Below are 13,584 nucleotides of genomic sequence, written 5' to 3'. Positions count from 1 at the left end.
TGATTCGATGGAGGGCGGAACAGGGTTTACCCAGAACTCGGACGGAGTGGAATGATGCAGCCGCTGGTTGCAACTCAGTTTTCCTTTAGTACAGTTGCATTCTGGGAAGTGGACCGAACCAGTCCTTCAGAGGTGGGAAGGAGCTGGGACATAATCCTGCAGACATCCAGTCCAATCAGCTTCTTCAACTTTCAGACAATAATCCAGCTGTTGATTGGAAACTCTGCTGTGCTGCAGCTTTTACTCATGTCAAAGCAGTGCTGTGACCTTTGACCCTTAAGCTGAGATATTGAGTGAATTTTCAGTAGAACATTCGGATGCTCCATGGGGCTGCTCCTCTTAGAATCTGTCCCCCTCGGTCTCTGAATGGGTCATGTGATCCAGAGCATGATTCCCGCCAGTCTGGGTTCCCATTAAAAACCAGTGCTAACTAAGCTAACAGCTGTTAGCTCGGACCCTCAGCTGATCAGGCATGTTTCTGCTTCTCTACTAGAGGATTTCATCCAGAAGCTGAATGTTTCCTCTTCTTTACTGGGAACAAGAATCCTAGACCTGCGGCTCCAAACTGGGCTATTACCAAAAGGTGGTGTCCTGCCAGTGGCCTGCAGGGGGCGCTGGACCTGGAAGCTGCAGGTCTAGCGCCCCCACTGGCTGAAAGTTGCACAGTGCAGCTTTAAGCTGTTTAGTTTTATGATATAATATAATGTGCAATGTGTTTCCTGTATTCAGAACCAGAAAGTTTGATCTAAAGAAAGGAATCATGGTTGGGCCACCAGGATAATCCAGGATAATCCAATGTGTCTCTGTTCTGATCTGCTCTTTAGCTTCATGTTTTGTTTTTGTCGTTTTTTTTGTCGTTGTAAGTGAGTGGTAGAAACTTCAGCAGATGTCTTGTAAGTGAAGGTCATGTCTGTGTAAAGTTCCATCAAAGTCCAGAGCAGAGTCCTGAGCCGTTTCATGTTCTTCTCTGCTTTCCTTTCCTGTCTGCTTCCCTTTATTTTAAACATCTGCCTGTTTCTTTGTTGTCTGTTTAGCCAATAAAGCATTATGGCCAAACATCACTAAGAGTGGACCGGACCGGAGGACCTGCAATACAGAACTGGTACTGTGTCTGCAGAAATACTGATTACTCGGCTGCATAAAAACCTCTCTGCCAACTGGTCCTGGTTAAGGTCAGTCAGAATCACCAGGAGGATTCTGCAGCTGAGCACTACCCACCCTTAGATCTGGTTAGTAACTAGTAACACCGGTTCTATGAGCAGGAATGGGCTAAAAAGAAGACCTAGATTATTGGAGCCAAGTGGTTCCTGATGGGGATTAAACTGAGAACCAACAAACAGAACTAATGGGGTTAAGTGACCAGAACCAGGACCAGTTGGCTCCGATTGTCCTCTCGTTCGCCGCTCTGCGACATCAGCTGTTTTGCCGTTCTGTAAGATCTGCTTTCTGTGCTCCACCCTGCAGCTCCCCTCTGGGTACGGCACCTACCCCAGTGCGGCCCACCAGGCGGCTGGCAGTCACTGCGCCACCAGCTCGCTGCCCCGTTCTGCCCCCGGTACCCTGGGCTGGCCTCGCTCCACCGCTGCCTCTTCTTCATCTTGTGTTTCCCAGCAGAGTGTTTCTGTTCCTCTGAACACAGGTAGGACCCACAGAGAAGAACACTGGAACCAATCTAATTGTCTCTTTTCTACGGTAAGATGTCCTCCCTCTGCTTTAGCTTCAAACTGAATGCCAGTGTTTTTCCATGACTCATTTTTGGCTTCAGGACATTCTGGATTATTTTTGTATTTTTTCTTTATTTTCTTCCGGTTTTATCATCACTAATCAGTTAATCAGCTGCCTATTGTTTGCATCTTCACTTTGTTGTCACGTATTTCTGGATTCTTTGTTTTGGTCCATGTCCCTGCTGGCTGTTATTATTTTCATTTAAATTGACAAACTAGCCATGCCATTTCTATCATGTAAAGCATGATAGAAATGACTCCCTGGCTCTGAATTTGTCACACAATTCAGTAAAAAGACAGTTCAAGGTTCAGTAAGTGAAGAGGGACCTTGGACAGAACCAGTCCTCACAGCAGCAGGAGGAGGAGCCTGAAAGGACATGTTGGACACAGACTTTAACCAGCCATGATTTATTTAAGGTCAAATAAAATCTTTAACCTTCATTTAAAGCAATAATGGGGGACAGTGGAGATTAGGATGTAACATCCATGCCACCGTGCCTTCATGTCTACTTGTTTCTCTGTCTCTCTGTCTTCATGTCTCTCTATCTTCATGTCCTCACGTCTTAGACTGAACCAAAGTGATGATCCCATGTGATCCAAACATATGGTTTCAGTTTCTATCAGGACTTTAAAATGTTTAAATGAGGTTTTGACATATTTACGCCTCTCTGTGTGGGAGGTTCTACCTCAGGTTCTGCCTCGGGTTCTTCCTCAGGTTCTGTCTAAGGTTCTACCTCAGGTTCTTCCTCAGGTTCTGTCTAAGGTTCTACCTCAGGCTCTTCCTCAGATTCTACCTCATGTTCTGCCTCATGTTCTGCCTCATGTTCTGCCTCAGGTTCTACCTCATGTTATGCCTTATGTTCTGCCTCAGGTTCTACCTCATGTTCTGCCTTATGTTCTGCCTCAGGTTCTACCTCATGTTCTGCCTTATGTTCTGCCTCAGGTTCTACCTCATGTTCTGCCTTATGTTCTGCCTCAGGTTCTACCCCATGTTCTGCCTCATGTTCTGCCTCAGGTTCTACCTCATGTTCTGCCTTATGTTCTGCCTCAGGTTCTACCTCATGTTCTGCCTTATGTTCTGCCTCAGGTTCTACCCCATGTTCTGCCTCATGTTTTGCCTCAGGTTCTACCTCATGTTCTGCCTTATGTTTTGCCTCAGGGTCTACCTCATGTTCTGCCTTATGTTCTGCCTCAGGTTCTACCTCATGTTCTGCCTTATGTTCTGCCTCAGGTTCTACCCCATGTTCTGCCTCATGTTTTGCTTCAGGTTCTACCTCATGTTCTGCCTTATGTTCTGCCTCAGGGTCTACCTCCTCCTCCCAGCTGGCTCCAGTCTCCCTTCCAACAGAGCGCACAGACCCACCTCCTGCAGTGGCAGTGGTAGTCCGTCCTTATGTTCCAGACCATCCGTCCAGACCTCAGTCCCCCAGAAAGGGGCCCGCCACCATGAACAGTAGCTCCATCTACAGCATGTATCTCCAGCAGCCCCAGACCAAGAACTATGGGTCTTTGAGCAACCGAACGACCGTCAAAGCAGGTAGTGCTTACCCTAACCTTCATCCTTTGCCTTCTGACACTGGAAATCAGACCATCTCTCGTTTGTCTCTACAGTCTACGGCAAACCCATCCTCCCCTCAAGCTCCTCATCTCCATCCCCCATCCCCTTCCTACAGGGAGGAGGAGCGAAGGCTGCTGGAGATGAAGTCAAGGAAAAACAAGGAGCAGGAGACTCCAATGATGGACAGGTCCTTCCTCCACCCAGCGTGGAAAACATCCCACGACCCCTCAGTCCGACCAAGCTCACACCAGTGGGTGGGTTCACTGACCACCGACAGCCTCATTACATACTGAAAAGCCCAGGCGACGGGCTGAGCTGTAAAGCCAAGGCTACGGTCTGAGCTGTAGAGCCCAGGCTACGGTCTGAGCTGTAGAGCCCAGGCTACAGGCTGAGCTGTAGAGCCCAGGCTACGGTCTGAGCTGTAGAGCCCAGGCTACGGGCTGAGCTGTAGAGCCCAGGCTACGGTCTGAGCTGTAGAGCCCAGGCTACGGTCTGAGCTGTAGAGCCCAGGCTACAGGCTGAGCTGTAGAGCCCAGGCTACGGTCTGAGCTGTAGAGCCAAGGCTACGGTCTGAGCTGTAGAGCCAAGGCTACGGTCTGAGCTGTAGAGCCCAGGCTACGGGCTGAGCTGTAGAGCCCAGGCTACGGGCTGAGCTGTAGAGCCCAGGCTACGGTCTGAGCTGTAGAGCCCAGGCTACGGTCTGAGCTGTAGAGCCCAGGCTACGGTCTGAGCTGTAGAGCCCAGGCTACAGGCTGAGCTGTAGAGCCCAGGCTACGGTCTGAGCTGTAGAGCCCAGGCTACGGTCTGAGCTGTAGAGCCAAGGCTACGGTCTGAGCTGTAGAGCCAAGGCTACGGTCTGAGCTGTAGAGCCAAGGCTACGGTCTGAGCTGTAGAGCCAAGGCTACGGTCTGAGCTGTAGAGCCCAGGCTACGGCCTGAGCTGTAGAGCCAAGGCTACGGCCTGAGCTGTAGAGCCAAGGCTACGGCCTGAGCTGTAGAGCCAAGGCTACGGCCTGAGCTGTAGAGCCCAGGCTACGGCCTGAGCTGTAGAGCCCAGGCTACGGCCTGAGCTGTAGAGCCCAGGCTACGGCCTGAGCTGTAGAGCCAAGGCTACGGTCTGAGCTGTAGAGCCCAGGCTACGGTCTGAGCTGTAGAGCCCAGGCTACGGTCTGAGCTGTAGAGCCAAGGCTACGGTCTGAGCTGTAGAGCCCAGGCTACGGTCTGAGCTGTAGAGCCCAGGCTACAGTCTGAGCTTTAGAGCCAAGGCTACGGTCTGAGCTTTAGAGCCCAGGCTACGGTCTGAGCTGTAGAGCCCAGGCTACGGTCCGAGCTGTAGAGCCCAGGCTACGGTCTGAGCTGTAGAGCCCAGGCTACGGTCTGAGCTGTAGAGCCCAGGCTACGGTCTGAGCTGTAGAGCCCAGGCTACAGTCTGAGCTGTAGAGCCAAGGCTACGGTCTGAGCTTTAGAGCCCAGGCTACGGTCTGAGCTGTAGAGCCCAGGGTAGAGTGAATAGAGCTCCCTAACTCCAATCCCATGCTTTGCTAACATCTATGGCAATGCTAGCAGGAGCTCTCTGAAATGTTTGCTATTATCATGGATGGAGTTTTCAGTGCTCAATGACTGGCTCCGCCCATTTCATCAGACATAAATCGATTCTACTGCGTATGGTTGCTGCACTGACTGCCTGTTTTCTGGCTGTAGAACACAGGCAGACAGAACAATCAAGTTGGATCAGAACAGTTCTGGTTGGCTCAGATGTAGATGAGATCCAAGAGGTTAAACAGAACCCTTAGGTTCTCCAGAACCATCCAGAGCTGGAATCTTCTAGGAGCATGTCCCTCTGCTTTCTGGTTGTTCAGAGATCTGGGGGCGGGAGCAGCGTTCTGCTTGTTTCTGTTGCCGGCCGGATTTTTTATCAGTAAACATATCAAAGTGAATCAGTGCAGCCAACATCTCGGTCTCTACAGCCCACTGTCAGCTACGATACCAGAACGATGCTGACCTGGAGGTTTTGCGACGCCGTTTCAGCAACGCCCCGCGGCCCCTGAAGAAACGCAGCTCCATCACAGAGCCTGAGGGCCCTCAGGGACCCAACATCCAGAAGCTGCTGTACCAGCGGTGGGTCACGGTTCTTCAGGAACACAAACATCTCATGTCATGGCGAGATGGGCTAACCAAGGCCTTCTATGCAGGTTCAACACCCTGGCAGGAGGCATGGAGGGGGGCTCAGGTAAGGCATGTCCACAGGATGTCCACTGGAGTCAGAACCTTCGGGTCAGTTGTCCCTCCTCTGCTTCAGGGAATCCTTTCTACCAGCCAGACTGCATTCTGGGAGACATGGACAGCATCAATTCAGCCAGTGGGCGCGTCAGCGAAGCAGCTGAGGAGGTCGAAGATCAAACTCTGAGCTCAGGCACCAGCCACTCCCCTCCACTTTCAGTTACCATAGAAACACCGACAGTATTAGAGAAAACTAACCAGGCAGCCCAACCCAGCTCACCTCCTGGACCCGACAGGCTTGCGGACCAGAGAGTCCCCGGCTCCGCCCACAGCACAAAAGGCCACGCCCCCTCCTCTCAGTCACCTCCTGCTCTGCCTTCAGCTCCAAAGGTCTGCAGATTGAAGCCCTCCCATTCTCCCCCAGATGGACGTTCTTGTTGTCCATCATGATTTGTTTGTTCTGCAGGTAATTGTGAAAAGAACTAACCTGAAGAAGCCATCGTCTGAGCGAACCGGACACGGTCTTAGAGTCAAGTTCAACCCTCTGGCCCTTCTGCTGGACGCCTCACTGGAGGGAGAGTTCGACCTGGTGCAGAGGATCATCTACGAGGTGAGGTTCTACTGGTGGAGCAGGTCTCTGTGGTCCATGGTTCTCCAGATGTCCTGCTGCAGACAGTCAAAGGTTCAGAAAATGACTATCTTTTAGGTGGAGAACCCCAGCATGCCCAACGATGAAGGCATCACTCCTCTTCATAACGCTGTGTGCGCCGGTCATCACCACATTGTGAAGTTCCTGCTGGACTTTGGGGTGAATGTCAATGCTGCGGACAGCGATGGATGGTCAGTACCTTCAGTCTTCGCCACCTGACCGCAGCCTGGTCCTATTTGAAGTTCTTCTGTTCCTCTTCCAGGACCCCTCTTCACTGCGCCGCTTCTTGCAACAGCGTCCACCTCTGCAAGATGCTGGTAGAGTCTGGGGCAGCCATTTTTGCTACAACCATCAGCGATGTGGAAACGGCGGCTGACAAATGTGAGGAGATGGAGGAGGGCTACAGCCAGTGCTCCCAGTTCCTTTATGGTGGGTGGTCCACAGACCCGCCCTGTTCAGAGGTTCCTTTTTAGCAGACTAACCTTCTCTGGACGCTGTTCTCCATCTGCTCTAGGGGTCCAGGAGAAGCTGGGGGTGATGAACAAAGGCTTGGTGTACACGCTGTGGGCCTACACGGCTCAGCGGGACGACGAGCTCACCTTCGGCGAGGGCAACGCCATCACCGTGTTGCGTCGCCATGACGACACAGAGACAGAGTGGTGGTGGGCGCGGCTGAATGACCAGGAAGGATACGTGCCCAGAAACCTGCTGGGGGTGAGAGAACATCACACACCTGTCCATGTCCTCTGATAGGAAGACCCAAGATGTCAAAGGTCAAAAGATCCACAGGCTGATCAGTAGTCATTTGGACCTTTGAGTTCTCAGATCAGAACCTTCTGGTTTCCACATATGGACCAGGCAGCAGGAACACTACCGTTAGCCATGAGAAATGCCTTTATTTAATTATATTCAGTTGACTCATCTGTAAAAGTTTATAGATGTTAACATTTTGTTTACATGATCAAAGGTGAGGGGTTTTTAAATATAATATCCTCAAGAGTTGAAACCCCTGAGTCAGATAAAAAGCAGGACCCCTGTGGGGCCTCCATTATCAGAGCAATATATCATATCAGTCAGGCACTGAGGAGACGCCTAAATCCAGAAGAAAAACTGCTGCATTAATGTGTTTATGTATCTAATTTTTGTGTAATCTGACAGTTAATCATTTAATGTGTAACATCTGAAAACTAAAATCTTTAGTCCCGTTTAAAAACACTGAAACTGGAGCCTGTTGATTGAGTTCTGCTTTATGTTCTGTTTCCATTTTAAACGAAACGGTCAGATTAATAATTCTGGGGAAAATCCTCCATGTTTAAGGTTCTGCTCTGTAAAGCTCGCATGGCTAACAGAAATGAAAAATAAAAACAAAACATTCTGGACAGAGGAAGGAACAGCACTAAGAAATTCTCGGACTCTCTGTGGGAGGAGGTTTCTCCTTTCAGGCTGCAGCAGAACGTGTTCTGCATTTGTGGAAGAGGTTGGAGAGGATGGTGTTAAGGAAGAAATTTCTAAAAAGTTAACTTTGGAAAAAGTTTGACTCTCTCTCTTCCTCTGGATTCCAGGTCCTCTCGGCGGCCACGTGTAGCCACAAGGAAACCAACATTGCGTGTTGACGTCACAGAATTACAGAGTTTAATCCAATATAAGACAATGCATAAACTTAGAAGTAAGACAATGCACAAACTTACACCAGAAACTGCAGAACAACGGAGACATACATTCATTTACCTGACATAAATGGAGAGAAGGAAAGAAAGCAAAGACGTACAAAGACATCTTTGGAGAGTTGCAAGAGCAAATCTGATTTGTTACTTCTGTGTAGAAAGTTTTATCCTCTTGTATTTAATTTATTCAAATAAGGCGTACCTTTGCTCCTCCAACCAGGAGCTATCTCTGACCCCCTATCTGAAGCCTAAAACCCCTGCAGTGTTTACGGCCTCGCACAGATGAGTGTGGAAAGCCAGAACTTCCACTGTATTGTTTTACGACACAGACAAAAGGCAGTTTAAACGATCCTAGCAAACCATCGGCTGCAGCCACAGGCAAAACAAAGGTCAACAGGCCAGAATAAGTCACTGATTTAAAACCACAATTTAGGCCATTCGAATCAAGACATGTTAAGTTTTAAAACTAGCTTATTTAAAATGTATTTTCTCAACAATGGTCTGCCTGGAGAACAGTTAACCCGAAGAGTGAGCATATTGAAGCTTTCCACCCTTACCGAGGAGAAACTCTGACACGCAATGATATGTACATCAGTGAACATCTGACCAAGAGGGACGCTAACATCACCAGGATGTGGCTAAAACCCTCTGTCACCACTGGCCTCTGAGAACGAGAACATGAACTAGAGCATCAGCAAGTCAGTGATCTGGCCCCAAAAGCTGGGACTGAGCTGTATATAAAGAAGCAAGACCTCCTTTATATAATGCACATAATGCAGCCGCCGCCATCCAGCAAAACAAGCTGGTGCCACAGAACCTGAGAACATTTCTTTACCTTAACACCCTGCAAGAAATTAAAACCTTGATGTTAGTTTGCTGGCGGTGCAGCTCCCATCAGAGTCGGGTGGACAGTCTCCTCGCTCCGGCTGCTTCTCTACGTTGTCGTGGTTGCGGTACCAGTGTTCTTCTTCATTGATAGTGATTTTCCAAAAAAATCCGAAATGTGCCATATTTCCTCCTCGTTCTGTCATTAGACTATGTAAATTTACTGGTCTGCTGCGGTGAGCCTCTTTACTCAGTGACCACGAGCTTGTTTAACGTTGCCATGACAACGTAATTTTTTTTAACTTGTATTTATCAGGCCTCGAAATTATTTAATTAAAATACAAATAATCGAAATAGTAAAATTCCAAATAATTTAATAACAATCAACTGGACTTTGTCTCCAAAGTTGAAGACATTTTTCTTCCATCCAGGAAGCTTTTTCAATTCCAAATGTCAGAAATAGCGTTGAGTTTTATACAGTAGCTCAACAAAGCCTTGATTTTGTTTTGCAAATTGTTTTGTTGACTAGGCAGAGAATCCTACCTAGTCTGGAAAAATAGTTTACTGCTGTATAAGAGGACCCTTTGTAAAACAAGAGCAGCATATTTCTCCTCATTAATAGAGGAGAATAAGAATAATCCTAGATTTCTTTTTAATCCAGTTGCCAAACTCACCCAGAGCCATAGCTCTGTTGAACCGTCCATTCCACCTGCTCTTAGCAGCAATGATTTTATGGGATTCTGTATAAATAAGATTGATCTTATTAAAAATAAGATCATAAGCACTCCTCTATCTGGTCAGCCTGCTGGTCATGTCTGCTTCTGTCTCCTTGAACCCCAGTCGGCCTCAGTCTGGTCCGGTTGGGTCCATCCGGTCGGGTCCAGCTGGCCGGTCTGGACGGGGCCGCTTGGGTCCATCCGGTCGGGTCCTATTGGTGGGGTCTGGTCAGGTCCAGTTGGGCGGTCTGGTCAGGTACTGTTGGGTCCATCCGGTCGGGTCCAGCTGGCCGGTCTGGTCGGGGCCGCTTGGGTCCATCCGGTCGGGTCCTATTGGTGGGGTCTGGTCAGGTCCAGTTGGGCGGTCTGGTCAGGTACTGTTGGGTCCATTCGTTTGAGTCCAGTTAGCTGGTCCAGTCAGGGCCGTCTGGTTCGGTCTGTCCGGTCGGGTCCAGCCGGCTGGTCCGGTTGGGTCCGTCTGGTTGGTCAGGTCCGGCTGGGTCCATCCGGTTGGGTCCGTCTGGTTGGTCAGGTCCGGCTAGGTCCATCCGGTTGGGTCCTGTTGGTGGGATCCAGCTGGCCAATCCGGTTGAGTCCGTCTGGTTCGGTCTGGTTGGTCGGGTCCAGCTGGCCGGTCTGGTCGGGTCCGGTTGGGTCCATCCATTGGGGTCCAGCTGGCCGGTCCGGTTGGGTCCGGTTGGGTCCATCCATTGGGGTCCAGCTGGCCGGTCCGGTTGGGTCCGTCCATTGGGGTCCAGCTGGCCGGTCCGGTTGGGTCCGTCCATTGGGGTCCAGCTGGCCGGTCCGGTTGGGTCCTGTTGGTGGGATCCAGCTGGCCAATCCGGTTGAGTCTGTCTGGTTCGGTCTGGTTGGTCGGGTCCAGCTGGCCGGTCTGGTCGGGTCCGGTTGGGTCCATCCATTGGGGTCCAGCTGGCCGGTCCGGTTGGGTCCGTTTGGTTCGGTCTGGTGAGTCGGGTCCAGCTGGCTGGTCTGGTCGGGTCCGGTTTGGGTCTATCTGGTTCGGTCCACTCTTGCATCATGTAATGCGGTTCTGGGTGTCTCTGCAGCTGTATCCCAGGATCAAACCCAGGCAGAGGTCCTTGGCATGAAGGCCTGATCCAGGAGGAAGAGGAGGAGGAAGAGGATGCAGTCAGCAGAGGAAGAGGAGGATGGACCTTCACCGTCACAGGTGGCAGCAGACTGGATCAGAGAAGGTGATGGGACCGACCCGGAAGGACTTGTGTGACAGGCTGCTGGAAGACGACAAAGGAAGGAAACCAGTATGTGAAGAAAACTATGTTAATGTTCCGGTTCTGGTCCAAAAGTCAGAATATGGTGGTACCAGAACCCAGTCCATCTGCCGGGTGGTTCTGATGCTTTATTCTCTTATTGTGTAGCTTTATTCTAACTGTTTAGTCACTTCCTGTATTTCCACTGTAGGAACCTTCCACGCCTCGATGCTGCCATCTGGTGGATGGTTCTAGTTTGTTTCATCTCTTTCTCTGCATGCTGACAGCTAATGTAGAAATATAATAAAAGAATGACCCCAACAGGAAGTAGAGATGTGGAGTCTGTTTCAGCAGGTGGTTCTGATCACATGTTCTGCCTGAAGAAAAATCTGCTGGGATTTTCCCTGCAGACCAAACACGAGGTCTGGATTATTTTTAATTTAACCCTGAAGTCGCTTTGAGATTCACAATCTCTTTTACAAGATACATCTGGCCGCGGTAATTTCTGCAAAAGCATACAGAATAAACATCAAATTATATTTTCATGGTAAAAGAATATATATATATATATATATATATATATATATATATATATATATATATATATATATATATATATATATATATATATATAATCAGATTTTAAGAAGAACTAGAGTAGATCTCCTTATCGCAGCATTCTCTGCAGGAGTTTTAAATTCATTAATCAGGGTTTTTTGCTCTTTCTGTTGTTTCTTTCATCCCCAAAATGCTAAATAAAAAAATTAGTTTTTACCAGTTTGGTTGAAACTTGAGGCTCATTTTAAAGAACCATTAGAGGACGGTTAGGAAACGGTAGAAGAGCAACCAGAGAGGAGGTCCCAGAGCTGCAGGGGAGGTTTGCCAAGTAAAGGTTCAGAGATAAAGATATAGAAGTCCAACCAGCTAGATCAGCATGTAGCATACCAACTATATCCCCATAATCTATGATTATGGAAGAAAAGCAGCTTCCACAAGTTTCTTCTGAGCTCCAACAGTAAATCAAAATTTGTTCCTGAAATAAAAGTCATGATTGACTTGAAGTTTCTGGACTAAAGCAGAAATGTGTTTATTAAAGGAGAACTGATTGTTTATCTAATGACAACGACCTGGACTACAGAGAGGAGGTGGAGCAGCTGGTGGAGCAGAGAGAACAGCCTGATCCTGAAGGTGGAGAAGACCAAGGAGATCATGGTGGACTTCAGGAAGAAGCGGCCTAACCACGCTCCACTGCTCATCAACAGCTCAGCTGTAGAGGTGGTCAGCAGCACCACATTCATCACAGACACCCTCACCTGGACTGGAAACACCACCTCACTGGTCCAAAGGGCCCAGAAGCGCTTGGACTTCCTGCCCCCCCATCCTCCCCCCCATAGAGAGTGTTCTGAGCAGCTGTCTCACTGTGTGGTGTGGAGGCTGCAGCGCCTCAGACTGGAAGAAGGTGAGAACAGCAGAGAGGATCATGGGGGCTCCTCTTCCCTCCATTAAAGACATTTCATCCCAGCGCTGCGTGTCCCGTGACATCATCAATGACCCCTCCCCCCCCACCATGGACTGTTCTCCCTGCTGCCCTCTGGGAAGAGGCTTCCCAGCATTCAATGCAGGACCAGCAGGTTCTGCAGCAGCTTCTTCCCCCCCGCCATCACACTGATCAACTGTTGTGTAAAATAGGTTATTTTATTTTTATATATATATATATATATATATATATATATATATATATATATATATATATATATATATATATATATATATATATATATACATTTTTAGAACTGTAAATATACACCCATTTGTTTATATTACTATTTTTTCTTTTTTTGATGTTTTTATTATTGTTTTTTAAGGCTGCGCTTTAAGAAATTTAACTGTCTAGAGCTGTTTTAAACAAAACACTCATGTATACAAAATGTCAAAGTAATATGTCTAAGTCTAAGTTATCTATTTATCTATATCTATTATTCCCACAGAGAAGATGCTCTCAGCTGATTTCCCATCAAAGGACAGGAGACCCTAATTGTTAATTATCTGTGTTCAGCCGTTTGAGAAGACCATAAACTTTCCTTCCTATGTATTTAAAGCCCGTTTTAGACCCAGTAGCGTGTTTTAGATGAAGTGAAGTGGGAAGTTCCTGCTGGAAGCCTGGGTGCAAACCACTGCATCATCAGCATAAAAATGAAACCTGGCTCAACATCTCCATCCAATTCATTTAGGAAGATGGAAAACAGACTGGGTCCTAATGTTGAGTGACTCCTTTGGTTATCTCAAGAAAAACCTTCAGCATCAACACGGTACGATCTACGAGATCCTTCTGGAAGCAGGCAGCAGCCGTCTGACCTGAGTTTGGTCCATAACCATCCATGATCATCTTATCAAACACCTTCCAAACTGATAATGTTTCCTATCTAAGGTCAAACGATATCTTCAGCGGAGCTTTGATGGGGCTACGAAAGTAGTTAGAACTTTAGCTGAAATTTTCAGCTAAAGTTCTAACTACTTTCTAAATGGATTCCAAAAATGAACATTGAGTTTAGATCTGGATGTTCTATTCGGTTCTGATGGCTCTCCAACTGTGTGGAGGACATGGACAGCTTTAGAGCTTTTGGGGATGGAACTGAACTGAAGACTTCAACTGGAAGATGTGGATTATCTGGACCTGCAGATATTTATTGCTTTGTGTCTGTCTGAAATTATTCCATTTCTCAGCAGCTCGGTGCCAAGCTGTGACATCGTCGACCTTTGAATCTGTCCTTCAGAGGACGCAGCGCCTGGATTGGAACTCAGGGACCGAGGGGACAGAGGGACAAAGGGTGGAGGGACGGAGGGACAGGGGGACAAAGGGACAGAGGAATGGAGGGACAAAGGGAAGGAGGGACAGAGGAATGGAGGGACAGAGGGAAGGAGGGACGGAGGGACAGAGCGAGGGTCCACTTATGGAAAAAACCATGTGAATGTGAAACACAGCAGGAATCCATGTTGTAG

At 48.4% G+C, this 13,584-nt stretch overlaps 1 protein-coding gene across 4 annotated transcripts in view; it reads left to right on the top strand.

Moving 5' to 3' along the window:
- LOC119777333 (apoptosis-stimulating of p53 protein 1-like) overlaps nucleotides 1-10,911 on the top strand; it is a 66,694-nt gene extending 55,783 nt beyond the window's left edge. For all 4 annotated transcript variants that reach the window (XM_038276165.1, XM_038276164.1, XM_038276167.1 and 1 more), the window contains 12 exons: nucleotides 1,035-1,102; nucleotides 1,465-1,639; nucleotides 3,028-3,261; nucleotides 3,336-3,536; nucleotides 5,249-5,399; nucleotides 5,474-5,511; nucleotides 5,581-5,891; nucleotides 5,968-6,111; nucleotides 6,208-6,341; nucleotides 6,413-6,579; nucleotides 6,665-6,864; nucleotides 10,423-10,911. In XM_038276165.1, coding sequence (XP_038132093.1) covers nucleotides 1,035-1,102; nucleotides 1,465-1,639; nucleotides 3,028-3,261; nucleotides 3,336-3,536; nucleotides 5,249-5,399; nucleotides 5,474-5,511; nucleotides 5,581-5,891; nucleotides 5,968-6,111; nucleotides 6,208-6,341; nucleotides 6,413-6,579; nucleotides 6,665-6,864; nucleotides 10,423-10,464 — 1,865 coding nt within the window. In that variant the 3' untranslated portion in view covers nucleotides 10,465-10,911. The remainder of the gene's footprint in view (nucleotides 1-1,034; nucleotides 1,103-1,464; nucleotides 1,640-3,027; nucleotides 3,262-3,335; nucleotides 3,537-5,248; nucleotides 5,400-5,473; nucleotides 5,512-5,580; nucleotides 5,892-5,967; nucleotides 6,112-6,207; nucleotides 6,342-6,412; nucleotides 6,580-6,664; nucleotides 6,865-10,422) is intronic.
- The last annotated feature ends 2,673 nt before the right edge of the window (nucleotides 10,912-13,584 follow it).

The sequence above is a fragment of the Cyprinodon tularosa genome, unplaced genomic scaffold (assembly GCF_016077235.1).
Source record: "Cyprinodon tularosa strain WSP-4 unplaced genomic scaffold, ASM1607723v1 ctg1222, whole genome shotgun sequence".
Classification (NCBI taxonomy): Eukaryota; Metazoa; Chordata; class Actinopteri; order Cyprinodontiformes; family Cyprinodontidae; genus Cyprinodon; species Cyprinodon tularosa.
This window is presented reverse-complemented; position numbering and strand designations above follow the sequence as displayed.